Source organism: Rattus norvegicus, chromosome 1 (genome assembly GCF_036323735.1).
Source record: "Rattus norvegicus strain BN/NHsdMcwi chromosome 1, GRCr8, whole genome shotgun sequence".
NCBI lineage: Eukaryota > Metazoa > Chordata > Mammalia > Rodentia > Muridae > Rattus > Rattus norvegicus.
In genome coordinates, this window is record NC_086019.1 from 167386915 (window position 1) to 167402500 (window position 15586).

At 36.3% G+C, this 15586-nt stretch overlaps 2 protein-coding genes across 2 annotated transcripts; both read right to left on the minus strand.

Annotated features, from left to right (window-relative positions):
- Positions 1 to 5407: 5407 nt before the first annotated feature.
- Or51v14 (olfactory receptor family 51 subfamily V member 14) lies at positions 5408 to 6349 on the minus strand. Its single transcript, NM_001000151.1, has one exon. The coding sequence runs from the start codon at positions 6347 to 6349 to the stop codon at positions 5408 to 5410; it is 942 nt and encodes a 313-aa protein (NP_001000151.1).
- Positions 6350 to 12757: 6408 nt separating this feature from the next.
- On the minus strand, positions 12758 to 13702 carry Or51v8b (olfactory receptor family 51 subfamily V member 8B). The gene has a single exon (NM_001000951.1). The coding sequence runs from the start codon at positions 13700 to 13702 to the stop codon at positions 12758 to 12760; it is 945 nt and encodes a 314-aa protein (NP_001000951.1).
- Between the last annotated feature and the right edge of the window lie 1884 nt (positions 13703 to 15586).

Here is a 15586-nt window from a genome sequence, read left to right on the forward strand (position 1 = left end):
AGATATTCTTAACAACTATTGACCAGTTGAATTGGCAAAGTACGAGACAAAAGTAAATGTCTCTGATTACATATGCAGAGAGGGTTTTGAGAACCAATAACTGAATGGTTCAGTCAGAATTCACACAAAGAGAATGCAGCAATCTGTATATGGGTATGTATGCATGTGTTTGTGTGCAGGCATATGCTTGTGTAGGGGTATATGTGTATCTATGGGTGTGAATATGTGTGTGTGTGTGAGTGTGTGTGTGTGTGTATGTGTGTGTGTGTGAGCATGTTCATGTTCATGTGCATTTGTGTGTGTGTGTGTGAGTGTGTGTGTGTGTATGTGTGTGTGTGTGAGCATGTTCATGTTCATGTGCATTTGTGTGTGTGTGTGTGTGTGTGTGTGTGTGTGTGTGCCTGCTTTCATCTTTTGTTTTTGTTGGTTTTGTTTTGTATTTTACCTTTCCTTTTCAAGATGAAGAAATTAAACCCTGAGAAATCACGATGTGAAATAACAATTGGATTCTGAGCCTAAGTGATGGACTTTCACAGACTGTGGTGACTCTGGATCATTTCTTTTCATTGATTAGGAATCTACAGCACATATGTCATGAAATTTAACATTATGATGTACATCATCCATATCAAAATGAAACTAGGGAAGTGGATTTGAAAAAGGCACAAGGGTGAAACAGAGTTATCTTGTTACTGGAAACGTTGTGAAAATTATACAGAAAATTAGCTTAGACAATGTAAAAGTCATGAACAGAGGGCCTAGAGAGATGACTCAGTGATTAAGAACATTGACTGTTCTTCTAGAGATTGCAACTCCTGGTGACTCACAATCATCTACAATGGGATCAGATGCCCTCTTCTGTGTGTTTGAAGATAGTGAAACTGTTGTCACATACATAAGATAAATAAATAATTTTTAAATGATGAATCAAGAATCCTGCGACTTTGAATAATTTTATTTAATGAAATAACATATATCGCTTATCAAGACATATAGTTTCTAGGATATAATGAGGACTTATGACTAAGCACTACATTGCTAAGAATCAAATCTCTGTTTCTACTTTAAAACCTATTTTACAATAGGTTTTATTATAGGAAGGCTTATTATTATAAAATAGGAAGATACTTTATCTCTATTTATTTTTTAATTATAAACATATGTATTAAACAGTAATATTAGTGACTATTACATGAACAAGACTAAGGGCTTTACCTCTCACTGATGCCCAACAAGGCCATGCATGCTGACAGGAGCCTGATATAGCTGTCTCTTGAGAAGCTATGCCAGAGCATGACAAATACAGAGGCGGATACTTACAGCCAATCGTTGAACTGAGACTGGGATCCCCAAGGGAAGAGTTAGAGAAAGGCCTGAAAGAGCTAAAGGGGTTTACAACCCCATAAGAACAATAATACCAACCAACCAGAGCTCCCAGGGACTAAACCACCATCTAAAGAGTACACATGGACAGACCCATGACTCCAGCGGAATATGTAGCAGCAGTTGTTTTAAAAGCTGTGTTCTTGATGAAAGTTTTACATGTCATGAATGACTTAGAAGTACTAGCCCTGTTGTGAATCTTTGAGAAGAACCTCCAACTACCACATCATTAAACCAGCATAGTCACTGAATGATTCCTTATATCTACAAATAAGTGTGATGTTTACCATTCATCAAAGAAATTTGTCTTAGGGACAAGCAGAGACCATCACAGAAAACTATAACCAATTATAAGGTGGAGTTGTGGAGCTCAGTAACAATAAATACATTTACAAGACAGATCCTTCACCTAAGGGTCAATGAACATTGCAGACCATAAGACAGATAGCTTGTCAGAACAAGAGAATAAGGGATTTTACTACAAGACAGTGTCTCTCACTAATAGAAACCACACCCATTAACTCTCACCGAATAATTGTCCAAACATGAGTTGAACATGGACAACAATAATCAACAAAGCACAGTGGATGACGGAAAGCTCATGAGGTCTTGTCCTCATGAAGAAATAAAGGCAGATAAGGAATAAGAGAAGGAAAAAATCATTTTCCCCAGGGAAAAGCACACTAATTGCATATCCAATATCAAGTGTTTAGCCCTGAAAATGTACATACAAGTAACATTTCAGAAAGTGGGCAGGTTATATTTAGCAATCTGTATGTATGCATAGACGCATACATGCATGTAACAATTATTGGAAAAAGAGGCCATCAATTTGCAAGACAGCAAGGAGGACTATATGGAAGAGCTTGAAGGGAGGAAAGGGGAAATTATATAATTATATTGTAACCTCAAAACTGAAATAAATAATGAAGACTTCTTAACTTTATTTTATAATTAAGAATTGTCGAGATTTTGAAAGCACCATAATCACACTGCTGATTGAGAGCAGACATTTGTGCATATTTACATGTATTATGTATAAAGTTGATACACATCCCATGTACTTTTTAACTTTAAGTATATTTTGATCTTTGAATGGAATTAGATTTCCTTTCCTTTCTCTAGAGTCCTGCTGTCTTTAGTTTCTACTACAGAAAAGGCTGAAACTGGCTGGGATAATGATGTAGAAAGCTGTTGAGGACAGAAAGAAAAGAAAGCCAGCAGAATCTTTTTGTCATGAAAAGAGGAAAAGAGACAGGCACAGAAAGGTAATGTATTCAACGTTCACGTTGTTGGGCTATGAAAGATAGACACCCAATGTGCATCAATGGTACAGATGCCAATATTACACTTTCTGCTTGACTATCTTAAGAAAAATCCCTGACACACCATATCAATCATTGCAGAGAGAGAATGGAGTGCTGATGCCCATGTAGCATGACGAGTGTGAGAGAGGGTGAAAGAGGCCTGTATTTCTTCTCTTCTTCTAAAGTGTTTCTTATCCTACTGTGAGAAGCTCACTAACCATGGCCACTTCCTATTCCTGAACTTGCCAATCTCTGAAGGCTTTGGGCAGGTGAGTATCCATGCAATATTCTTGATATAAATGTCATAGTCTACAAAAGGAAAGAAAACAGGCTTCAAAGCATGGGGACTATGGATGAAGTCAACAAATGAGTCACTGAATACAGTTAAAAAAGCCTATTACAGCTCAACAGAGGCCAAAGAAGCACTCTATCACCAAGGAAAGAAATAAGGTGTAAATGTCAACTAGATAACCTAGGCAACACCAAAATTAAGATATAGTTTTCCCTCATGCTCTCACAGGATCCTAGCGATAGACCACCTTTTATTTTGGTGCTTATGGTAAGATGCACATGGGTGTGAACTAGAGACCTGTGGAGGAAAGGGATACATTAGTCCAATATTATCAACTTCCAATGGGCAGAAAGATTGTTTAATTAATTTAGACTATACTAGCCAAGATACCCTTTAAGTTGAAAGCATGGCTGACTTTTAGAGGAAAGGTTGGAGTTTTACACATACTCTATATAAACAGAATGTGAAGAGGAGTTAGCACTACAAAAGCAAGTAACAAACAGAAAGTTCTCAGCAGCAAACTTCATTCAATAAAATGAAAGTATTACCACAATAGAATTGGCTGTATTATAATATTGGCTCAAAAATGATGGTCTCAATTTCTTGAAAACCTTAAATTCTTAACTTGCAATATGAGGAGCATTAAAATAAAGTGCAAGAGTTGTAAAATAATTATGCAGTAAAATAGAATAGCAGGTGTAGCAAAAATGTTAACTACAAACTAAATTGTCTCACCATTATTTTTGAGACACTTAAAACTCTTTTTCTTAGTGTTTTTTCTGTAGAGATGTTGACTGAGGTTTACTGTTAGAAATTATAAGTTGTGATCTTAAGAAATCTGCTTTGTACATTTTGTTATAAATAATAATTTTATTCCTTTGTGAGGCAGTTTTCATACATAATAGTAAAGATATAAATACTTAAAATCAGAGCTGTTAGTATATGCCATAGCTATCTGAAGAATATTACTGTAAGTGAAATAAAAGATGCAAAACAATTAAACTGGTAGTATATAGTTTATGTGACCTTATTAACTTCCAGAACTATATGACAGACATAAGCATATGCTGTGAATTTGAGTGAGTGCAATAACATGTAGCAAACACTGGAGTACAGAAGAAATATTCATCATCTTGGCTATGATGGCAGATTCATGATAGTAAATATTCTCTTAAGTGCATTTCCTTTTTTCTCATCAAATTTTTATGTACATCTTATAGTAATCAGGTTGTTATACCTCAATAATCTTGCTTTAACTTAATGAATAAATGTTGTACATAACATTTTATATTTTTATTGTAAATTATATAAATATTTTAAAGTCAGTTACATTAACAAACATGCCCTATAATATGTGGTTCATTTTGACGTTTTTGTTTCCTGCTTATTGTTCAATGTTTTATAACTTTCAGCAAATGCCAGACCAGTTTGAACTAAAAGAAACAGAAGAGAGGCAGGAAAGCATAGTCACTGAAAATAAATGAAGCAGAGAATAGATCCAGATCGCATCATAAATCCCTGCTAAAAATTAAGAGATCATTTATTGGCTGGTGGAAAGCCTATTGACAGAATAAAGAATAATATCTACCTCAGAATTTTTATGTAGATATTGAGTTGTATCATTATTTCTGCTATATAGTCACAGTAATATTTTACCTGGCACTGGAGATTTGAGTGTGAGAAGACAAAAATCAATATTTTCATAGGATTTGAATGGTCTTCCTATGTTAGTCATTATTGGTTTTGTCACAATGTCTCTTGTTAGCACCCAAAGTGGGGACTTTGTAAGCTGTGGGGGTGTTGGTCAACACAGCACTGCGATTACGTCTCTTGTTTAACTATGTTAAGTTAGTAACAGTTCAATCTCATAGGCTTCTCGTTTCTGAAATTCTAAGTTGCTGAACCAATTATTTGATTTTGCAAATACAATAAATATGTTGTTTAGATGAACAAAAATAGATCGAATAAATAATGATCAATAGTAATCGAAAAGGCTTTTAAACCAAAGATATCAACTTCATAATGAATGAAAGAATAAATATACATCTTCAATTAGTGACAAAAGTTACAGATTTACATTTTTTGAAACTATATTTTGATATAGATTTTATGTATAAGTGAATCAATTTGATACTTAAAGGAAGTGGAAAATATGTTTACTTAAAAATTTAAAAGCATTAAAATCATGTTTAAAAGTGATTCTGAGTACATTACATTTTTATTTGCATAGTCTAGTTTGTGACATCAACTACAGTGCTAAAAAAGTTAATTGCAATGTCTTAAAGCACCTATGAGAAAAGAAAAGGATCTACAGCATGTAAAGCATCACTGAACAGTAGCGAGTACATCTAGTTACAGTTATTTACTGAATTTCACCTTTTGTAAAACTGCATGTTGACTTTCAAATATATTCACAGCAGCAGATCTATGTCCCCTTCAAAAACAATCTCTGAATTCTTAATCGAATCTGTTGAGTCTTGATACTGTATATAATGGGGTTCATCAAAGGTGGAAAAAGGATGTAAACGTTTCCCATAAGGACATGAACCAATGGAGAGAGATGTTTTCCAAAGCGGTGAACCATGGTCAGACCAATGATGGGGATGTAGAAAACCAAAACGGCAGAAATGTGAGATACACACGTTTGCAAAGACTTGATTCTCTCCTCCCGGGATGCAATGGACAGAACTGTGTACAGGATCATAATATATGACATTAATATGAGCACTGAATCCAGCAACAGGTTGCTGATCACCAGAGCTAGACCATAGATACTATTGAAACGGATGTCCCCACAGGCCATTCGAATCAAGTCTTGGTGCAGGCAGAAAGAGTGGGAGAGGAAATGAGGCCGGCAGTAATTTAAGAACTTCAGGCGGATAATAACCGGAGGAATGAGCATAGAACTCCTACATAAAATGGCCACTCCAATTTTTATGATTCTGTCATTGGTTAGGATGGAGGAATAGCGTAGAGGGTTGCAAATAGCAATGTAGCGGTCAAAGGACATGGCGAGGAGGACCGAGGACTCCATGAAGGACAAACCATGAATGAAGTAAGACTGTGCAATGCAGGCATCAAGGCTGATTTCTTGAATCAAGCCCCAAAGGATTCCCAGCACCGTGTGCACGGTGGACAGCCCCATGCAAAGGTCTGTGAGGGCTAACATGGCCAGGAAATAGAACATGGGCTGGTGCAGGCTCAGCTCAGTTCGAATAACATGAAGTATCATGCAATTTCCCAGGAACACTGTCACATAGATTATGGAGAATGGGACAGATAGCCAGAAGTAATAAATCTCTAACCCAGGGAAACCAGTCAGAGCAAATTTGGAACTGGTGAAGTTTGTGACAGAGAGAGCAGACATTGGTAGAGGATTGAAAATACCTTTAGAAAGATTATTGAATATAACTTTTCAATGCTATAATTTCTAATAATGTATACATGGCTTGCAGAATAAAATAATATATGATACAATTTCCATAAACAGCAAGATACATACATGGTCCTTTGATATTATCATGGCGAAAACCTGTAGTCTCGACACAGACCTTTCAGTACTAGTATTGAGGGATGCCAGGAAACCTGCGAGTTTTATGTAGGGTCAGTAACACCCATGGGCTTATGGAATTTAGCTTGTAAAACAGTCTTCTAGGAATCATCCCAGTCCTAAAGGACACCAGGGCTCAGTCACTCATTTGTTATGACCCTCAAGAGAATTTTTCTCTCTGGTATGACGTCTGGATCTTTCACTTCCTCCAAGGTTCAAATGATCTCAATAGAATTAGACTGTTTAAATTGATATATTTTTCCAGAACATTTCATATCTTATTATATATTGTATATGATATATGTAATATTACCTATTATATTATTAAAATATTAGTGGAATCTGAAATTTCTTGCTTGAATGATAGTTTTCTTCTTTAAATTATTCATTATACAAATTTTATTTAATTTAATTTTTCTTTATTTTTGTGAAACTCTTTGGTATTTGAGATTTTTGCATTTCCTGAATATCATGGTATTGTCAATTGGTAGAATTTTCACGTGCAGTATTACAGAATTGTTCCAAATTTTAAACTGTATAGTTTGAACCAAGTGTTTTATAATCTATCCTAGCTGTGTTTTTGTTATCTGTTCAAGGAAAAATACATAAGTAAATAAAATAATGCAACCAAAAAAGAAAACAACAACAACAAAATACCTGCTAGTTTGGACCTGATCATCTGTATGCCTCTCTCTCTCTCTCTCTCTCTCTCTCTCTCTCTCTCTCTCTCTCTCTCTCTGTCTCTGTCTCTCTGTCTCTGTCTCTCTCTCTCCCTTTCTCTCTCTCTCTGTCTGTCTGTCTCTCTCTCTGTCTGTCTCTGTCTGTCTGTCTGTCTGTCTCTCTCTCTCTCTCTCTCTCTCTATATATATATATATATATATATATATGTATGTATATATATCCCTACCTATATCTCCCATACCAGAAAAGAGCACACATGGATCTGCATGTTTGTGAGTCAACCCACAGGCCATTCTTTGCTTCTGAAGTTTTATAAATTATTACAATTTGGAAAAATAATTTAAGGTTTCAGAGTTTCAGAGTACAATAGGAATTCCATAGACATTTACCAAAAAGACTTTTTATGACTGTAAAATTAAGAACTTTCCAAGAGTATAGCAATTTAAATTTTGAACGAGTTCAACAGCTTTAAATAGTAAGAAATATTTAAATCTTACATTCACATGGATTGGCTTCATCCTTAGAATAAAGCTCATTATCTACTTAGTGTCATTGAGAGAAGGCAGCTTATAAATAAAAGAAAGTGAAAATCACAGTAAACAGTCTATTCTCTTCACAAGGATCAAGTCAAAATATCAGTGACTAATGCAATGTTGTTGTTTTTTTTTTTCAGATATAAAGCTAAGTTACTATGAACATAAAATTAGATAGTCTAAAGTATGGGACAAAATCCCACTACATGTTGTAAATCTTTTCCAAAGTAACAGTGGCAGGATGAATCTTTCTGTTTTTTGATGTTTTATCCATGTTCTTAACAGATGTGATTATATAGGATACAGTCATTTATTAGGAAGCAGTATTTCTTTGTTACATTGTAAAAACTCCTTTATTTTGATGGAGTTTGTGTTTATTCCTAAAGAACATACATGGTATGTACTCACTGATATGTGGGTATTAGGAAAAAAGCTCCGAATACCCAGGATACAACTCACAGACCATATGAAGCTCAAGAAGAAAGAAGACCAAACTGTGGAAGATTTAGTCCTACTTAGAAGGGGGATAAAATAATTGTGGAAGGTAGAGGGTGTGAAGGACTTGTGAGGAAGAAAGTAGAGGGGAGGGAAGATAAAATGGAGGCAGGATCAGGTGTGAGAAGAGACAAGGGAGATGCACAAAGGGTCAGGAAATTGAACAGAGGTGTGTAGCAATGAGGGATAGGGATAGGGAATAGCCACCAGAAAGTCCTGGATACCTGGAAAGCAAGGGGCTCCCAGGAACCAAAGGGGATGAAGTTAGGCAAAATGCCCAACAAAGGAGAAAATGAACCTACACAGACCAAATCCAGAAGTTAGACAAACACCCACCACCACCCTCTACGGTTGAGAGATGGGGCCACCCACCCATCTTAAAATTTATAACCAAGAATTGATCCCGTCTAAAGGAAATACAGGGACAAAGTGTAGAGCAGAGACTGAAGGAAAGTCTATCCAGACACTGCCTCACTTGGAGATCCATCTCATTTGAAGCTACCAAACCTAGACACTATTTCTGATGCCAAGAGGCCCCTGCTGACATGAGCCTGATATAGCCAGAGCCTCTCTGCCAGAGCCTTACCAATACAGATGCAGATGCTTGCATTCAACCATTGGACTGAGCATGGGGACCCAATTGGAGGAGTCAGAAAAAGGACTGAAGGAGCTGAAGGGGTTTACAACCCAATAGGAAGAACAACAATATCAACCAACCAGACACTCCAGAGCTCCCAGGGACTACACCACCATCCAAAAAGTGCACATGGAGGGACCCAGGGCTCCAGCTGCATATGTAGCAACGGGTGACATTATCTGGCATCAATGGAAGGGGAGGCCCTTGGTCCTGTGAAGGCTTGATGCCCCAGTGTAGGGTATTGAGCCTGGAGTGGGTGTGTAGGAGGGGGAGAAACCTCCTAGAAGTAGGGGGAGGGTGATGGGATAGGGGGTTTGTAGAGGGGAAACTGAGAAGGGGATAACATTTGAAATATAAATAAATAAAAAACAATAATATATATAATTAAAATATATTTTGAACTTATGAGTTTATTGGGCATAATTGACCCCATATTAGTAAGTATCAATGCTCAGAGAACAGATGATCCTGTATCTCCCATCCCAATTTTTCCTGCTAATATATACCTTTCTAGTAAATATAAATATTCAGTACAGTACAGAAGAACCATATCATTTTCTAATTTTTAACTATCTTTTCTCATTTATTGAAAATAGATTTTTTTCTCACATAATAATCTTGATTGTAGTTCCCCCTTTTTCTATTCCCAGTTTCTCCACGTGTATCCTCCCATCAAGATCTACCCCATTTCTGTCTCTCAGTAGAAAACAAACAGGGTTCTAAGAAAAAAATTGTAAATGTAGATGTCACTTTTATTTTCTTAGATGAAGTGATGAGACAAGAGCTGTACCTAAGATATGCCAATATGTGGATTGGATTGAGCCTTTCTGACTATCTAGGACCTAGACCTGGAAGTTTCTAGCCTCCATACAGATTACTCTTCTGTAAGCCCTGGCCTTGCTTCAGCTTCTGCCTCTGTCTGCTAATATGGGTAGGCCTAGAATGTTTCAGCCTTCAAGAATCACTGCTGAATAAACTTATTCTTTCTAGCTCTTGCTGAACTTTGGAAGGCTGGTTCAACACAGCTCTCCTAGCTCAAACTCCACTCCAAACTGATGCAAAGTGGCTTCTCTTGGCTTCTGAGTGAATAGTTCTACTTGGAAAGACTGCCGCTATACTCCATCAACTGAACTTCTTAAAACCCTGCTTCAAACTGAATTGAGCTCAATTGTGTCAAACTGAACTATACCAAATTGAACTGCCCCGAACTGAACTAAAGTGAAATGAACTAATTTGAACAAAAATCAATCACCCTCTCCCTCCCTCACTGCTCTTTTCTGTCTGTTCTCCTGAAAGTTGTACATATCCTATCTCTGCCTCATTCTGTCAAATCTTTCTGATATTCATCACTTTAACTGCCCCTCAACTAGACTTCAATTTTTAGGGTTAAAGGTGCATACTAAAGGTACATCTGTATTCCAGTCTGAGGGCTAAAAGTCTGTCAAAGTGATTAAAAGTGTGTGTCATGTCTGCATCTCAACTAGGTCATACCTTTGTATATGATCCCTTCACAGAGAACCATGTTGCTGAATTAAAAATTGTCTATAGAAAATAGAATAAAACAAGATAAAACAGAAACTAACACATCAGAGTTGGACAAAACAAATAGAAGGAAACGAGTCCAGAGAAAAGCCTGATAGATCACCTCTCTCCCAATATTTGGGTGTAGAGGAGTCTGCAGAAAGAAGTAAAGCGGAAAGTTCACTTGATATTACCGGGACTACAGTGATAACCTCTTGTCTCAACAGAATAACAGACGTAAATAAGTACATACTAAATAATACATTCTACCAAGTTGAGAAAAAAATATTCAGTTCCATGGTACAAATTTTTATCATGTCTTTATTGACAATCATACTGATAAGTAAAATAAAGACAAGTACACAGAAGAATTATTTTCTTTAATAGTGCAGTAGAATATTAAGAAAAATGGAGCTGCAAAATGTAAAACAACACACACAATATTTAAAAAGGATCTCAAAAGGATTGCTGAATGAAAAATTATCCTTACAAGTAAAGATAGCTAGTTCAGTTAAATTTATATGGTGCTTCACAGTGACAAATCTACATGAGAGAAATGAGATACCTGGGTGTTAAGAGGTTTAAGGATATGGAAACTGATGAACCAAAATGATCAGCAAGGTGGCTTAGATCAATGGAAAAATATGATCGTTTTCATTTTGGTGGTGGTTACATCACTGTGTCTTCCCAAGTTTGCCACAGCATGAAAACTATCTAACAAGAATGAATTATTGTTAGTGGCTGTGCCTCACTAAGCACATTATCAATTATAAATTAAACTGAGTATGTACCATATGTTAATCATCTCTGAATGATATTTATGAAGTATGGTTTTTGTAACTCTTCTTTTTTGTTTACCATATGGTTTACTTATTTAATTTTAGTGTATGTATATGAGTGCTTACTTACACCCACTCATACATGAAAGGTGCCCACAGAGATGAGAATAGCATTGGATACCCTGGGACTAAGTGAGAAGATGTGAGGCGTATGTCAGTGCTAGGAAATGAGAAGGGTCAGCTGCACGTGCGGCAGTGCCTTCTGCTTTACAGCCTCCTCTCTATTCTCTTAGTGTATGTTTTTGGTCACCTGTCCATTCAAAAATTCTGTTAAACAAGAACAAAACAAAGTAGGAAAAAACACAATTTGCCTAATAATAAAACATACAATATATGCAAAACTCATAAAATATTTTCTAAAATCTGATATATTATGACATCTTTGGCATTTATAACAAATTATACAAAACAAAATTCCTTCTGCATGAAAACCTTGGAGGAAATACACCAGAAACATGCACAGATTTGAATATTATCTACATCAGAACTTTGAGAGAGTTATTAAGTTAGGTCTAAATAAATATTTTTAATGAAGTATAGTCAAGGCACTTTATATAAATACACTCAAATGTTAATAAAGTGCAAAAGATATGAATTAAAGATAAACTTTTTCAAGTCACTTAAATCTTCCTCTACTTACAGTCACTATTACATACTGGTAAAGATGATATCACAAATGTCGACTCTGTCCTACTGCTATCATTTAGTATGATTTAAGCAGATGCTTATACTTCTAGCTTCATTACTATTGACATGGTAAAATTAGGCAGACATATGGATGAGGCACACCAACAAGAAGATATTTATTGGTGTATATTGTATTATGATGTAATTGATCTGAAATGATAAGTATCTCGAAGGACAGTGATGGTTCAGCCCTCAGCACTCACATTGAGTGACTCACAGTGTCCTGTACATCCAACTTCAGGGAGACCAGATCACTCTAGCATGAGGAGGCACCTGTACTCATGAGAACATATCCTCCCACATACGCATACATAATTAAATATAAAATATTTTTAAAATGCTTAACATCTTCACTATGCACACACATTATAATTCTTTTTAAGCAAACTTGGAAACAGACACCATACATGCAAACATAATATACTGACCTGAGTAGTAAGAATGGAAACATATAAATAAGTAATTTCACGAAGGGATATATCCATAAAAACTTACCTTTATATCTGAATACAAAGAAATAAATGCACCCTAAATCCACTGGTCACAACTAGGAAAAGATTTCCATAGTAAGTCACAGTCATCCACTAATATAATTCTGAGCATGTCAACACACTATAAGCTCACATTCTAATATATTAGATATAATATATATGTATAGTGAATCAATGTTAGCTTTTCATGACGACTGTGGCTGTGGTAAAAAGTAGAAGTATTTGTAAAATGTAAACTGTCAATTAAAGATGAGCTAATTAGTTAAGCTTCAGTTCCTCACAGTCTTCTTCTGAGATTGCACTTCTTTACTGTTAAGAACAATCACTGTGGACCTGAGGACTTAGGTTCCATTCAAGGAAAACAGTCTCTGGATTCTCACTCGTATCTGTTGAGTCTTGATACTGTATATAATGGGGTTCATCAAGGGTGGGAAAAGGATGTAGACGTTTCCCATAAGGACATGAACTAATGGAGAGAGATGCTTTCCAAAGCGGTGAACCATGGTCAGACCAATGATGGGGATGTAGAAAACCAAAACAGCAGAGATGTGAGATACACACGTTTGCAAAGACTTGATTCTCTCCTCCCGGGATGCAATGGACAGAACTGTGTGCAGGATCATCACATAGGAGGCAAGAATGAGCACTGCATCCAGCAACAGGGTGCAAATCACCAGAGACAGAGCATAGAAACTGTTAAAGCGGATATCTGAACATGACAGTCGAATCAAGTCTTGGTGCAGGCAGAAAGAGTGGGAGAGGATATGAGACCGGCAGTAATTTAAGAACTTCAGGCGAATAATACCTGGAGGAATGAGCATAGAACTCCTACATAAAATGGCCACTCCAATTTTTATGATTCTGTCATTGGTTAGGATGGAGGAATAGCGTAGAGGGTTGCAAATAGCAATGTAGCGGTCAAAGGACATGGCGAGGAGGACCGAGGACTCCATGCAGGACAAACCGTGAATGAAGTAAGACTGTGCAATGCAGGCATCAAGGCTGATCTCTTGAAGGAAGCCCCAAAGGATGCCCAGCACTGTGTGCACAGTGGACAGCCCCATGCAAAGGTCTGTGAGGGCTAACATGGCCAGGAAATAGAACATGGGCTGGTGCAGGCTTGGCTCTGTCCGGATCACATGAAGTATCATGCAGTTTCCCAGGAACACCATTGCATAGATTACTGAGAAAGGAATGGCAAATAAGACGAAGTAGACTTCCAGGCCAGGAAATCCAGTGAGAACAAATATAGACATGCTTGAGTTTGACATCAAGAAAATAGACATTGGTGGAAAGTATAAAATATTTTTAAGATCTATTCTACATTATATATCTTATATTTTAATTTCTACTAATATCTTTCTGCTTTGGGAATAAATTTTCAATTTCCATGAACAAAGACACAGAAACCTGATCCTTAGTTATGTATCATCATGGAAACCTCTTTTCTATACATAAGCATAGGTCACGGACACCTAGTTTTAAGAGATACCTGGAAATTAGGGAGTTTTATGTTGAAACAATAATGTCTAAGAACTCGGGGGGTTTAGATTGTCTACAGCACTTCTGAGAGTTCATTCTAAAGCACAACAGTGCTTGTTCACAGGCCCAAAGTGATGTTCTTGTTGGTACACCTCTCAGGAGAATATGAAATGCATGGGGAATTTTCCTCTCTGGTACTTCAGAGGAGCATTTCCCTATCTTCGATTCTTAAAATGATCCCTATGGAAATAGATGGGTTGAAGTAACACATTTGTTTTTCTTGGTTAATTATTTTATTTACTTACATCCAAAATTCTGCACCTCTCTTAATTTCTTCCCCCAGTCTCTTGAATATGAACTACAGGAGAATAGGAAAATGCAATCTTAGCAGAATCTGAATTTTTGTTGGTCATCTCTGTGCTTATTCTTGTGTGAATTATGCATCTACAAAATTATAATTTGTATTTCACTCTAAACTATGAGAAAGATAAACTATTTGTCTTTCAACAAATTCATATTATTGTTAATGTTTATGTCTTCACTCGTAACATTAAATAACTGACAAGGCTTTTAAATTAAGTGGTTCTGAAAAAAATATAGTATTACCTAATCTCTTTGATCTCTATTTTGAATAAATTCAGCATTTGAGAATGTGGTACATGTTGCATGGTTCAACAGTAATAAAGAGAATGTATACTGGCCTTGTTTTCTATACAGCTATTACAATGTCTCTGAGAACTTCCCACTTATGGAATAGTTAAAAAATACCAAAACACTAAGCCTGTCCAATCTATCACCAACATGACTACCTAAACATGAATTAAAACAATCACACAATACACCTGAGGAAAATTGAGGTCTCAACTCTATACAAAGAACTACAGGACCCAAAAACGCTTAGAGCAAGAGAAATAGTCTTCCCCAAAGAAAAGCATACTGATGCTTATTCAATACCAAATACTCATAATTAAAACATAGATATTACTCAGCTAAAATTATTTGTTTTGAGTTCTTTGTATATATCAGATATTAGCCCTCTATCAGTGGTAGGATTTGTAAAGATCTTTTCCCAATCTGTTGGTTGCCCCTTTGTCCTAATGACAGTGTCCTTTGCCTTAAAGAAACTTTGCAATTTTATGATGTCCCATTTGTCAACCCTTGATCTTAGAGCATGTCATTGGTGTTTTGTTCATGAAATTTTCCCTAGACCCATGTGTTCAAGGCTCTTCCCCACTTTTTCTTCTATTAGGTTGAGTATATCTGGTTTGTTGTGGAGGTCCTTGATCCATTTGGACTTGAGATTTGTACAGGGCGATAAGAATGGATTGATTTGCATTCTGCAACAGGGTGACCTCCAGATAAACCAGGACCATTTGTTGAAAATGCTATCTTTTGTGCACTGGATGGTTTTAGCTCCTTTGTCAAAGATCAAGTGACCATAGGTGTCCTCAATTCTATTCCATTGATCTACCTGCCTGTCTTTGTGCCAGTACCATACAGTTTTTATCACTATTGTTCTGTAATACAGTTTGAAGTCAGAGATGGTGATTCCCCCAGAAGGCCTTTTATTGTTGAGAATAGTTTATGCTATCCTGGGTTTTTTGTTATTCCAATGGATTTGTAAACTAGTATTTCTAACTCTATGAAGAATTGAATTGGAATTTTGATGGGCATTGCATTGAATCAAT